We start from the raw sequence: 14,519 nt of genomic DNA, 5'->3' as shown, positions 1-14,519 counted from the left end.
CATAAATCAAAATTTTCTGTCGCTTCCTACGATAATTTTGTGAATTTGAATTTTTTTTTTTTAAATTAACTGTAAAACCTATTTTTTCCTGTGTATTTGTTTTGCAAGCTTTCCAATGATACTGACATTCTTAAAATGGGGTAAATATAAAGGGACAAGCGGTAGAAAATGGATGGATCGATTAAGATAGTAATGACATTTTTTTTTTTTTTTAAAAAGGTCACACCTACAATCCTGAGCATATTGACCTATTTTATATTCAAATTTCTTCAAAATAGCCACCCTTTCCTCTGATTACTGCTTTGCACACTCTTGGCATTCTCTCGACGAGCTTTAAGAGGTAGAGGTAGGTACATTTATCTGTGAGTCTGCCAAATATCTTTTAAATTGATCGATTCGGACAGAGATTTTTTTTGGAAACGGCCGAGTACACGCCCGTTTCTTTTGTGAATCCTACGTCGAAATTGTCTGTCACTTCCAACGATAATTTTGTGAATTTCATAAAAAAAAACATGTAACTGTTTATTTGTTTAGCAAGCTTTCCAATGATACTGGCATTCTTAAAACGGGGTAAATATTAATATAGTAGTTACATTACAAAAAGGTCACACCTATGAATGCTGAGCCTATTGACTTTGCATTAAAGAAGTTCCCCAGAAATAAGTGATTTTTCACCGGTTTTAAAAATCCGTATCTTTCTTATTATTTATCACAAAAAATACTTATATCGCTAAAACTATTTTTTATAAGACATGCCTATATGGAAATCTTTTTTATTTTAATTGAAATTTTTCATCATACTGTACCATTTTATTGGCGCGATCGGAAATGACGTAATCAACTTGTCATTTAACAGTGACTCGACAGCTTCCGGTTTCACTTTCAAGCCTATAATTGGCGAATTAACGTCAACAAACACCAGAACGAACCTACTTTGTTAATTTACACAATTAATGATATATAAAGATTCATATCATTACCTTCTCGTCCTCTTTAATTTGCTTGCATTTATTTAGTCCTTTTACTCGTTTTTGACACCCCGAATCAGTCGTCGCTCGGATAGCAAAGTTTTTAACTTAAGTGCGTAAAATATAATTACCAGTCACTGCAGAACCTGGGTGAAGAGGGCCACAATTTCTACACAGTTACTTGTGGTATTAAGAGAAAAGAGAAAGAAAAGAGGCTGAAAGTACCTCGTTTGGACTCCGGTTTAGGGTTACAATGGACAACACTTCCTGTTTTTCTAACACTTCTTGCTTGTGATTGGAAGTTATAAGCTCCGCCCCTACGACTCTTAAAGGTGTACACACAACGTAAATGCTTTACTTGGGGCTTTGGATGTTGAACTTCTTTCTTAAAAGCTACGGTATTTATTGGCATAATAGCTCAAATAGTAAAGAATAATGTGTTTAGTATGGTAAGAAGAAATAAAAATAAGGTAGAAGTTCAATGATACCTCCTTTTCGCCTGTTATCTTGAGGACGACAATACTAAAAGAGTTTACAATTGTAGAAATAGGGATAATAAGGACAAGATATATTACTTAAAGTTAAATAAATATGATTTAACATTTTTAATGAAAGACAAAGGTATAGAGATGTCCCCATTTAATAGAGAATAGATTACATTTGGTATATTTATGAAAGATCACAACCTAGAAATTATTATCAATATTAATATGTTGCAAGCTAAACTCTTCATACATAAAAGTCGATTACGGACAGTGAAATCCAAATTCTCCCATTGGATTAATGATTTCAAATTATTAATCAAATATTGGAAAATGGTTAAAAAATAGCCCTTAAACTATTGTCTTTATTGGAGGATCTTTTTTTTTTTGTATTGGTATCTGTATTTTTTAATTTGTTTCATATTTTTGTATTGTCTATTACTCTTTTTTACAGTATTTTTTTGCATAAAGATGTTGCTCGCTCAACCCTGTGAATGTCTGTAATGTTGAAGTGTTTTTTGATTTGTTTTGCATCTCGTCAATATAAGTTGTGTGTGTGTTCAGTTGTTCAATTAAAAAAAACAAAAAAAACAACAACATTAGGACGGACAACACTTCCTGTTTTTCGGACACATGCATACATACAGTTGTGGTCAAAAGTTTACATACACTGCCCCATTGTCCCTCATAACTGCCTTCTCTTCGGTGCAATAACCCATTCCACCAACCACCCTGTTTTTTTTTCATGTATATATTCATTTCACACCATATTCATTGCACTTCTACATTTTTTATATTTTTATATATTTGCACATTGTTTTTCTAGCATGCACACATCGCACTGTATGGAATGGCCTCAATCTCGTTACCTTGCGTAATGACAATAAAGCTGATTCTGATTCTGATTCTGATTCTGAAGGACATAATGTCATGGCTGTCTTGAGTTCCCAATCATTTCTACAACTCTTATTTTGTTGTGATAGAGTGATTGGAGCACATACTTGTTGGTCACAAAAAACATTCATGAAGTTTGGTTCTTTTATGAATTCATTATGGGTCTACTGAAAATGTGAGCAAATCTGCTGGGTCAAAAGTATACATACAGCAATGTTCATATTTGCTTACATGTCCCTTGGCAAGTTTCACTGCAATAAGGTGCTTTTGGTAGCCATCCACAAGCTTCTGGTTGAATTTTTGACCACTCCTCTTGACAAAATTGGTGCAGTTCAGCTAAATTTGTTGGTTTTCTGACATGGACTTGTTTCTTCAGCATTGTCCACACGTTCAAGTCAGGACTTTGGAAAAGCCATTCTAAAACCTTCATTCTAGCCATTCCTTTACCACTTTTGACGTGTGTTTGGGGTCATTGTCTTGTTGGAACACCCAACTGCGCCCAAGACCCAACCTCCGGGCTGATGATTTTAGGTTGTCCTGAAGAATTTGGAGGTAATCCTCATTTTTCATTGTCCCATTTACTCTCTGTAAAGCACCAGTTCCATTGGCAGCAAAACAGACCCGGAGCATAATACTACCACCACCATGCTTGACGGTTGGAATGGTGTTCCTGGGATTAAAGGCCTCACATTTTCTCCTCCAAACGTATTGCTGGGTATTGTGGCCAAACAGCTCAATTTTTGTTTCATCTGACATCACATGGACAAAGGTAAGACCTTCTGGAGGAAAATTCTGTGGTCAGGTTTTAGAATAGCCTTCCCAAAGTCCTGACTTAAACGTGTGGACAATGCTGTACAAACAAGTCCATGTCAGAAAACCAACACATTTAGCTGAACTGCACCAATTTTGTCAAGAGGAGTGGTCAAAAACTCAAGCAGAAGCTTGTGGATGGCTACCAAAAGCGCCTTATTGCAGTGAGACTTGCCAAGGGACATGTAAGCAAATATTAACATTGCTGTATGTATACTTTTGACCCAGCAGATTTGCTCACATTTTCAGTAGACTCATAATAAATTCATAAAAGAACCAAACTTCATGAATGTTTTTTGTGACCAACAAGTATGTGCTCCAATCACTCTATCACAAAAAAATAAGAGTTGTAGAAATTATTGGAAACTCAAGACAGCCAGGACATTATGTTCTTTACAAGTGTATGTAAACCTTTGACCACGACTGTACATAATACTCTTAAGGTGTGAACACACCTAAAAAAAAACTTAGTTTGGCGCCTGTTTGATAAATGCCAATGTAATATATATATAAGAGATATTAAGGTTGTAATTGTGAATAGCTCATTGTTTATTTTGGTAGGAAGGCACGTAGTTTGAAATAAACAAAAATTTATTTTGGTCAGCATTAATTTGTCTTCAGTTCCAACAGCAGCACATGAGTTATGAAACCTGATCGGAGCTATTTGTGAGCCACTCTTGGGAAAGGGGAGGAGGCAGGGTAGACAGAAAGAGGAAAAACACAGTTTAGACCTCCCAAAGGTGACGGGCTTTAAAATCACTAAGAGCAATTTAGATGTGCCAGGATATATATTGCGACGGTGAAAAAGAGGTAAGTGAGTTGGCGAAAGAGAAAAGAAGCTCAGAGGACTTTGGAAAGAGAGGCAATGAATAATTAAGCACGGCAGCGATGACATCACACTTTAATAACCAGAGACTTGGACAACTGTCTGGAACGTGTCCAATATTCTCCTCATAATGACTTTTATCCCTCCATATCTCACACGGTTACCTCTTACATTGTGGAGTCACCAATCATTAAACTATCATTTTTTTCTGACTCATGCTCATCTTCCATCTTGGCCATTAAAAAATAATCTACACTTTCAGCTGCTTTGGTTTTTTTCTATTTGAAATCGTAACTGTACCGCATTGTGGTATAAATAATAAATAGAGCAACCCCTACTAAGTAAGTTAATAGACTCTCAAAAATGGATTATCGCAATGCTGACTTAGCATCATTAGCATTTTATCAGTGGAAAAAAAAAGTACAACTATACCTTTATAATATTTTCAATGCAGTGAAATCCACTAAAATTGTTCCCCAGTTGTGTTGACAACCTGTCTACGTTGACAACTCATCAAGTCACGGCACGGTCACCATGTTCTTCTTATTAGGGAGTAGCCTTTGTCATGAAGCTGAATGTCAGTGTAGTCTTATGTTGATTATTACAAAGCGTTTGTACTATAAGTAGTATACTTACACATTTGCTGTTTTGTTATGTGCATCTTATATGAAGTTTTCATTAACAAATTTGGAGGTGGTGAACTTGCCATGTAAAATTGCTAATGCTATTAAGTAGCATGTATATGGCAAAGCCATTATAAATCAGCTTCAAGGTCGCGCATTTTGGAAAGATGGAGCCGAACTTTACTTACGTTGGAGCGTTTTACTACCAAGCATACTTGCTTTGTTGGCACGGAAACTTGGAACATTGGCTGAGTCCACCCTGAGTGCTGCATGGGTGATTTTTTTCCTCGCCAAGTGTTTGAGTTTTGATTGATTGATTGAGACTTTTATTAGTAGGCTCCACAGTGAAGTACATATTCCGTACAATTGACCACTAAATGGTAACACCCGAATAAGTTTTTCAACTTGTTTAAGTCGGGGTCCACTTAAATTGATTCATGATACAGATATATACTATCATCATAATACAGTCATCACACAAGATAATCACATTGAATCATTTACATTATTTACAATCCGGGGTGTGGAGGGGGGCGGGGGGTGGGGGGTTAGGTTTGGTTGTTATCATCAGTCATCAACAATTGAGAACAGAGAAATGGATATTGGAACAGTGTAGGTCTGACTTGGTAGGATATGGACAGCAAGTAGTGGGCAGAGAGAGAGAGAGAGAGAGAGAGAGAGAGAGAGAGAGAGAGAGAGAGAGAGAGAGAGAGAGAGATCAGAAGGCATAAGAAAAAGTATCTGCATTTGATTGTTTACATTTGATTATTAACAATCCGGGGATGGTGTTAGTTTAGGGTTGTAGCTGCCTGGAGGTGAACTTTTATTGCGGTTTTGAAGGAGGATAGAGATGCACTTTCTTTTATACCTGTTGGGAGCGCATTCTTCATTGATGTGGCATAGAAAGAGAATGAGCCCTTCTTTAGTCTGCAACAAGACGCCATGAGCAACAAAGGTGTCGAAATATGGCACCGTTTGATTTTACGTGAATCGATATCCGGTAGTATGGACAGAATTCGGTACGTGCCTACACACTAAAAAATGTTGGGTTAAAAAGTAACCCAATTTTAACCCAACTGCTGGTTCAGAAAAGGACAAACCCCTTATTTGAGTTATTTTAACTCAACATTTTGGGTTAATTTTTTCAACACAACTTTTGCATTGAATTATTTAACCAAAAAAATGAGTTATGATAACTAAATGTTGGGTTATTCCCAACCAAACTATTGGGTTGAATTATTTAACCCAAAGGTTGAGTTATGCTAACTCAATGTTGGATTATTCTCAACCAAACTATTGGGTTGAATTATTTAACCCAAAAGTTGAGTTATGCTAACTCAATGTTGGGTGATTGTAAATAATGTTAATCCATAATAAAATTCCTTTCAAGAAAAAAGTAACTTTTTAATTAAAAAAAGCCTTTCACCCAAAAATGTGTTACTCGTTGAAAAACCCAGAAATTGAGTTAAAATAATACCTTTATAACAAAATCGAACCCAACACTAGCAACTCATAAATTGGATTATCAAAATAACCCAGTATTTTTTAGTGTGTATAATAGCACCGAATTCGGTACGCACTGCTGGCCCAGTGCACAGTAAGTCTCAAAATAAAAGACGGCAGTATTAACCAAGATAATACCAATAATTTTTTTTTAGTTTATTGTTAGCTGCCGGTAGTTAAAAACGTTGTTTTGATGAAAACGTTCAGGAAATGTCACACGCCGGATAAGGAACAAGTGATTAGTTTTTTCTGGGGGGCCGGATCACCGCCTGAATTCAGGATTTTTTTAAAGGATTCTTTACTTTTGGAAGATAGGGTTGCGTTCTCTTAAAGCTTTTCTAGATGTCATTGTAGTCAAGACATACAACAGATTTAGAGCAGATGCTCCTTTAGCTAAAAGTATACATATACAAATGAAGAATCCCAATGAAACAAGGCACAAATGGCAGATAACCATATCAACAAATTGCCTTTAGTAAAAAATAATAATACAAAATAATAACACTTTAAGCTATTTGTCTTATGTCTCCAAAGTCACAAGTAAATGTGCAAGCAATATCTAGTTTTGGTTTGTACAACCTCCAATCTGAGGAGCATCTACACAGTACTTGTAATTGTTTAGCATGATCAATTAGAGTGTTTTGTTAGTAGCACAATTTGTAGACAACCTTGTCATGAGAATTTAATTTGGGTATAAGTAAATGATTGTCTGTTATTGCAATTTAGTAGATTACAATTTCCTCTTTGGCTTAGTAACATTAGACAAACCATTAAGCATATTTGTCTTAGAATTTTAGGACGAAAACCCCCAAGGTAAGCCTAGTGTTGGAGCATTTGAGTGTTAACCAAGTGTTGCCAAGCGGACCGAAAGCCGAGCTTCTCCGGCTGAGTACCCGTAGAGTTATCAAAGTTAAAATATGAGAAATGTACGAGAACAGGAGGCCGTCGGGAAGAAAAAGCCAAATACGTGAGTTTCCCAGAAAAATCGAGACAGTTGACGGGTATGGTGTAGGTGGTCCACATATCAGATCATTATAGCCCTACCTTGTCCCGCACCATTGTTAACACATACTTGAAAATAGCATCATCATAAAATGGCTTCTCACCAGTGGTTCTTGATTCAAGAGTCCTCCCTCCGTCGGCTTGTCCTCGAACATCTGCCTCGTCTTCTTCCCGCCGTTCTTTCTCCTCCCTCTTCAGATCTTCCCGCTCCCACTCCCTGCTCATCGTCCACAGGCTGCTGTCGCTGACCGAACCGACCGTTTTGTCGCTTCTTTTCCCGCTCTCCTTGTCGGCCCTCTGCAGCATTTCCTTCAGCGCCGCCATGGAGGTGAGAGCCGGAGGTGGCTGCATGAGCAGGGCTTTAGCCTGCGAGGTGTACTCCCACTGACTTCCCCCGCTGCCCTCCTTCTCCCGCCTCCACTTCAGGTTGTACAGTATGTCAGGGTCAGGGGTGATGACCGTGGGGTCGGGGTCCGGCTCGATGATAACCCTAGTTGCAGGGGCGGCGCTCTTGTTGCGGTAGCGCAGCTCTTTGAAGCTCGTGACCTTTGGTGCTGTAGGGCTCTTTTTTGCCGTCTCTACCTGAGGTTTTTTTATTTCGGGGGGCTGTGGCGGGGCAGCTGCATCGGGGGTGAATGCTATGAGCCAATCAAAGCGCTCAGGCTGTGCAGAGTTAGCCTGGAGAGTGCTGGCTTTGAGGGATGGCACACTTGGGGGTACTGGGGGCAGTGGGCGAGGTGGAGGAGGAGGGGCAGGTGAAGTGAGTCCCTTGCCTGCATTTTGACCAGACTCAAAGTTATTAGCTTTAGTTTCTTGCATATTACTGAAGATGGTGCTGTAGTAAGTGTCTGATGTCAGAATACTGTTATTCTTCCTTCTTCGTGCCATGCCAGAGAATGAGGTGGTTCTCTGGGCTTCCATCTTTACTTCCTCTGGAAAAACTGACTCTTGAGTGCTCGCCAGTTTGCTTTTGCTGCTCCATCCATCTTCGGCGTATTCTTCTCTTAGCCTGAACTCAACTGGCTCTCCGCAGACCTCTTCCTCTAATGACCCAACGCAGTCGCCGAGCTCCGGGCTCAGTTTGAGGAGTTCGGCCTGGGTCAACCCTGCAAGCATCAGGAGCTTTCGGATCTCCACATCCAGAGCATGGAAGGAAGGTGGAGGAGGCAGGGCAGGTGGAGGTACACTTGGAGGAGGCAGAGAGGAGGAGATAATGGGCGGAGGAGGCAAAGGAGGGGGGCGGGTAGTAGGAGGCGGTAAGGACAGGGGGGTCTTTTCTTGTTCGGCTTGAAGGGCAGCAAGGCGCTGCGCCTCCTTCCTAGCGAGGTGTCGCCTTCGGGGTGGGGGAATGGGAGGAGTCGGGGTGGGTATTGACGGGGAGGAAGTGGTGTAAAGAGTAAGGTAAGGGACTGGTTTAGAGAGAGGGAGGGGAGGGATGGACGGTGGCGACAAAGGCAAGGATTTCTCGCAACGAAAGGTGGTAAATGTGGGAGAGGAAGAGTTGGGGGAGAAGGTGGTCAAGGTAGGAGAGGTGGTAACGGCCATGGAGGTGGTCTCCCGGCTGATATTGATGTAGGTGTGGAGGTCGGAGTTGACACTGGCGTGACGTGCCGGAGGTTTCGGGGGTCGGGGTGGCGGCTCAGCAGGGGAAGGGCTGAGGGAGTCCGGAGCGAGAGGATCATCGCTGTCCGATGGAGCGGTAAGGTCAACCCCTGCATCAGAGAACTCCTGAGATTCTCCCATGAACCCTCCTCGGGTTTTATACAACTTCCAGCCAATGTCAATGTTGCCCATTTCATCCATCAAATCGGAGAGGTCCCGCTCTTCGAGATCTCCAAGATCCAATCCCTTCTCATGTAGTCTGGAGATGTAGGCCAGTTTGACCTCCCTGTTGACCTTCTCCAAGCGATCCAGGTGATCTAACCGATCCCGTAAGACATCCCAGTTCTGCTCACCCTCTAAATCCCAGCGAGCCACTTGGATCACCTGGCTGAAGCGTTCCATTTTCCCAAACTCTCCGACCGATTCTAGGAAGTCTAGCAAACCCAGCTTGGTGACTTCGGGATCGCCTTTAACTCCCAAGTAGTCTGGAGAAGGAGTGTCCAGGGCGGAGGGGTAGCCCTCATCTGGGGATGAAATGGGGGTGTGTGACGTAAAAGAGTAGGGGCCACGGCCAAGAGGTAAGGCGGGGAGTGACCGTGCAGGCGGATGACATTCAGGAGACAAGACCTTGACTGATTGGTTTTGGGGGGTGTATTGTTCTGCACAGTCAGACTCCAGATCAGAGCAGGAGCTTATAGAAGTAGAGGAGGACGAGGTAGAAGAGGAGAGCGAGAACTCCAAGAGAGATGGCGGGCAGTCACAGCATGAGGGCACCAGGGTATCATCGTCATCGTCGTCATCGCAATCACCGTCATCCTCGTCATCAATGTCAATGTCACCACTGCTGCTTTCATCGTCCTCTTCTTCTGATTTGACATCTTTCTTATCGTCCATGTCTGATTTATTTTCATCCACGGCGGCAGGCTGGGGAGCAGGCTCCAGTTTGGGGGCCTCCACCTGAGGGGGCAACTCCTTGGTCCCCGTCCTTTCTTGCCTCGAAGTTGCGACGGCCGGACGCGGCGGAGGAAGCTGCAGTTGATGCCTGAGAGAAACGGTGTTGTTGTTGTTGTGGTTATGGTTGAACATGCTGTTGTTGTCCTGCGGCGAGCGCCCGTCGCAGCAGAGACATGGCAGGCTTGGCTCGTTGCAGTTGGGGTCGAGGGGGAGCACTACGGGAGGTGGTGGAAGAGTTGGAGCGATCTTGGTTGCCAGAGACGCACGGACGCTCTTGGGTTTGGGTTTAGCTGGTTTGGAGGTGGCAGCGCAAGCTTTTTGAGCCCCAAATCTGCTTTGGCTGATTGGTGCTCGAGGCTGCACCGCCGGCCTGGTTCTGGGGAGAGCGACGGGAGCTCTGGTCACCCGTCGAGGAGAGGGGGAAGAGATGGTATTCATGTTTTTATCCTCCTTCTGAAGACCACGAGATCTTGGTGCAGCTAAAGTAGCGGGCCGCCTGCTGACATCAAAACGCCGTGGCTTGGCAGGCTGAGAGGAGCAACCAGAGGACTGCATTGTGGGAATGACAGTTTTTTGAAACTATGAAACTCTGATATTGGGTTGCTATAGAAACTGAGCTGAATGATGACGCAGTGTGATGATCACATCTTGGACTGAACGCCTAGAACCTGAAACAACAAAAGAGACACATTGATTATATACATAGATTCAATGTCATAAATACAGTTTTAGGACATTATTGCAATACATTTTATACTTTTTTTAAGTTAGGGTTTCATGGAAGGAAACATAAAAAATGGACAAAATACCCAAATATAATAAAAACTTGATAGGCAGAATGCCAGAATCAGTGTTTAAAAAGTTTTAAGTAGAACATTTTCATTTTTCATTTTTACAGCAGTTTTTGGGACGAAAACCCCCCAAAAAACTACTCAGTAGTCGAGGTGGCCGATACTACAAATGTTAGTATTGATCGATCCAATACTACAAACAGAGCCAACTACATAACTCAGGGTTCCCCAAACTACGGCCCGCGGGCTGGATCCGGCCCGTCAACGTCCAAAATCCGGCCCGCGGGAAGTCCCAAGTTAAAATATTTTTATTTTCATTTTATTTTTGTGTTATTATTTTTTTAAATCTGTACTTTCTAATCCATTTTCTACCGCTTGTTACTCTCGGTGTTTCCTAGCCGCATAGGCAAATCATATTGTTTAAAAATGCATTTTCCCATTGATAATGTGACATCATTGCGCTCGGAATAAAATTTGGAGGTGTTGAACTCGCCATGTAAAATCGCTAATGCTAATCAGCTGCATGTCAATAGCAAAGCTAATGCCTATTAGCATCGAGCTTGTGCATTTTTGGAAAAGTGGAGCCTTGCTTAACTCACGTTGGAGTGTTTTTTTGAGTCACTCGCTTTGTTGACATTGAAGATTGCAACATTGCCTAGAGCAGTGTTTTCAGCCACTGTGCTGCGGCACACTAGTGTGAGATACAGTCTGGTGTGCCGTCTGAGATTATGTAATATCACCTAATTTGGTTAAAAATATTTTTTGCAAACCAGTAAATATAATACGCAAATATTGTGCCGTTGTTGAATGTCGGTGCTATCTAGAGTGCAGCAGAGTAACCGTGTAATACTCTTCCATATCAGTAGGTGGCAGCAGGTAGCTAATTGCTTTGTAGATGTCGGGAACATGGTTTGTCGTGATCACAATATGCAGACAACAGCGAGAGGCAGCGTGCAGGTAAAAAGGTGTCTAATGCTTAAACCAAAACTAAACAAAAAGGGGAATGTCACTAAGAAAAGGCATTCAAGCTTAGGGAAGGCTATGCAAAACGAAACTAGAACTGAACTGGCTGCAAAGTAAATAAAAACAGAATGCTGGACAACAGCAAAAACTTACAGCGTGTGGAGCTGAGACGGCATGACATGACAATCAACAAAGGATAGCAACAACTTAAATAGTCTTGATTTGTAAAACAAAGCAGGTGCGAGGAACAGCGCTTAAAAGAAAACATGAAACCGCTACAGGAAAAGCCACCAAAATAAGAGCGCAAGACAAAAACTAAAACACGACACACAATAAAACAGCAAAAAACTCCAATTAAGTCAGGGCGTGATGTGACAGGTGGTGACAGTACACCTACTTTGAGACAAGAGCTATAGTGATGCATGCTTGGTTATGGTTTAAAGTCATATCCAACAATTGCAAGAACGGGCACAATTTTTATAAAATATTTTTTTTTAGAATGGGGAGTTTGCCCAACCAGTCTACATGTGCTTTGTGGACTTGGAGAAGGCATTCGACCGTGTACCCCGGGAAGTCCTGTGGGGAGTGCTCAGAGAGTATGGGGTATAGGACTGTCTGATTGTGGCGGTCCGCTCCCTGTATGATCAGTGCCAGAGCTTGGTCCGCATTGCCGGCAGTAAGTCGGACACGTTTCCAGTGAGGGTTGGACTCCGCCAAGGCTGCCCTTTGTCACCGATTCTGTTCATAACTTTTATGGACAGAATTTCTAGGCGCAGTCAGGGCGTTGAGGGGATCCGGTTTGGTGGCTGCAGTATTAGGTCTCTGCTTTTTGCAGATGATGTGGTCCCGATGGCTTCATCTGGCCAGGATCTTCAGCTCTCACTGGATCGGTTCGCAGCCGAGTGTGAAGCGACTGTGATGGGAATCAGCACCTCCAAGTCCGAGTCCATGGGCCTCGCCCAGAAAAGGGTGGAGTGCCATCTCCGGGTTGGGGAGGAGATCTTGCCCCAAGTGGAGGAGTTCAAGTACCTCGGAGTCTTGTTCACGAGTGAGGGAAGAGTGTATCGTGAGATCGACAGGCGGATTGGTGCGGAGTCTTCAGTAATGCGGACGCCGTATCGATCCGTTGTGGTGAACAAGGAGCTGAGCCGGAAGGCAAAGCTCTCAATTTACCGGTCGATTTACGTTCCCATCCTCACCTATGGTCATGAGCTTTGGGTTATGACCGAAAGGACAAGATCACGGGTACAAGCGGCCGAAATGAGCTTCCACCCCCGGGTGGCGGGGCTCTCACTTAGAGATAGGGTGAGAAGCTCTGTCATCCGGAGCCAGATGAGGTGGTTCGGGCATCTGGTCAGGATGCCACCCGAACGCCTCCCTAGGGAGGTGTTTCGGGCACGTCCAACTGGTAGGAGGCCACGGGGAAGACCCACGACACGTTGGGAAGACTATGTCTCCCGGCTTGCCTGGGAACGCCTCGGGTTCCCCCGGGAGGAGCTGGACGAAGTGGCTGAGGAGAAGAAAGTCTGGGCTTCCCTGCTTAGGTTTTTGCCCCCGCCACCCCACCTCGGATAAGCGGAAGAAGATGGATGGATGGATGGACAGTTTTGTTTTAGCCGTGTTGCATTATATTTTAGAATATGCAGTAAAAAAACAAACAAACAAGCTGTGAGCCGGAAATCACCCCTGGGCCGCACTTTGGACACCCTTTAGTGTTGAAGTCCCTTTAAACAATTCCTATCAACGCAATGAATCGGCAATGTTGCTCATCGTCATCTGTTCCTCACTTTACAGCTGCCAGCCTGTCTCCGTCTGTGCATGCATCCCCCTCACCATGCTTCCGGCATGCTTTAAAAAAAAAAAAAAAGAAGCGTCCCTTTAAGGGAGAAGTGGAGCAGGAATAATCGGACAAGCAAGGCCGCATGACAAAACGCTATTGCTCATTCCTGCACTGTGCTTGCCCTTCACAGCACTAGAATATCAATCACCTTTCTCTTTGGCTTCCCCCCCTTTTCTATGACTTTGATAACCCAAGCAAGCTTTTTGTGAATGATGTCATATATCTACAGTATCGATCCTATGTGATGGAGACTGGGAGGGGAAGATGGGAGGACGATGAGGATGAGGAAGGAGAGAAGGGGTACCATCCGCATCGCCCTGATAGGAAGGCCTGTCCGTTTTTGCCCGGCTATTATACTCGTAAAATAACGTCAGTTCAAAGCACAATAGCTGTAAAAAAGAAAAGAAAAAAGGTGGCCATTTAAGGAAGTAGGCCAATTGGGATTGGCGCGAGACGGTGGATGGACACAAGCGACGAGCATCCGGGTATTTATCGACCTACACAACGCATTTAAAAAAAAAACATGATAATAAAGTACCGGACTCACGTTTGTAGGTGCGGGAAGGAGTGCGCCATCTCGTCGTCCCCAAGTCCGCGTCACGGTGCCTCTCTCCCCGGACGTGAACACCGCCGTCACCAGCATCTCCCGAGCGCCGCCGAAGGAGAGCCGAGTTGTCACGAACCGGAAAAAAGAAGAAGGAGCAGGAGAGGAGGTGGGGGGAGAGGGGGGTCGGGGGGGAAGTCACGTGTTCAACGCTGCAAGGGGGCGCGGAGACGCAACGTCATCGCTGACGTCATCAACACATCTCATTCAAGTCGTACTTTTTTATTTATTTAAAACGCTCCCAGATTACCGTAATGTACCGAATAGACGACATTTCTTTTCTTTTCTTTAAAAAAACAAAATGTATATTTTTTCTTCTCTTTTTTTCTCCCATATCACGTTTTCAAATTAGTTAAATCACTTACCGACACTTAAAGGGGGTACTTGAGATAAAAAAAACAAAAAAAAAAACAGAATACATATAAGCCAGGAATGTCCAAACTTTTTCCAGCGAGTGCCGCAAAAATAAAAATTGAAGGATGCGTGGGCCCATCCATCCATCCATTTTGTACCGCTTGTCCCTTTCGGGGTCGTGGGAGGGGGGTGCCGGAGCCTATCTCAGCTGCATTCGGGCAGAAGGCGGGGTACAGTCGCCACCTCATTACAGGGCCAACACAGATAGACTGACAACATTCACACACTAGGGCCAATTTAGTG

General features: G+C 43.2%; 1 protein-coding gene across 2 annotated transcripts in view; it reads right to left on the bottom strand.

The window, feature by feature from the left end:
• Positions 1–13,954, bottom strand: part of rusc1 (RUN and SH3 domain containing 1) — a 40,474-nt gene extending 26,520 nt beyond the window's left edge. For both annotated transcript variants that reach the window (XM_061982904.1, XM_061982905.2), the window contains exons 1-2: positions 13,806–13,954; positions 7,213–10,332 (exon numbers count right to left, since the gene is read on the bottom strand). In XM_061982904.1, coding sequence (XP_061838888.1) covers positions 7,213–10,219 — 3,007 coding nt within the window. In that variant the 5' untranslated portion in view covers positions 10,220–10,332; positions 13,806–13,954. The remainder of the gene's footprint in view (positions 1–7,212; positions 10,333–13,805) is intronic.
• Positions 13,955–14,519: the final 565 nt, after the last annotated feature.

The sequence above is a fragment of the Nerophis lumbriciformis genome, linkage group LG21 (genome assembly GCF_033978685.3).
Source record: "Nerophis lumbriciformis linkage group LG21, RoL_Nlum_v2.1, whole genome shotgun sequence".
In the NCBI taxonomy this organism is placed as follows: domain Eukaryota; kingdom Metazoa; phylum Chordata; class Actinopteri; order Syngnathiformes; family Syngnathidae; genus Nerophis; species Nerophis lumbriciformis.
The sequence above is the reverse complement of the archived record's forward strand: the minus strand, read 5'-3'. Positions and strand labels throughout refer to the sequence as shown.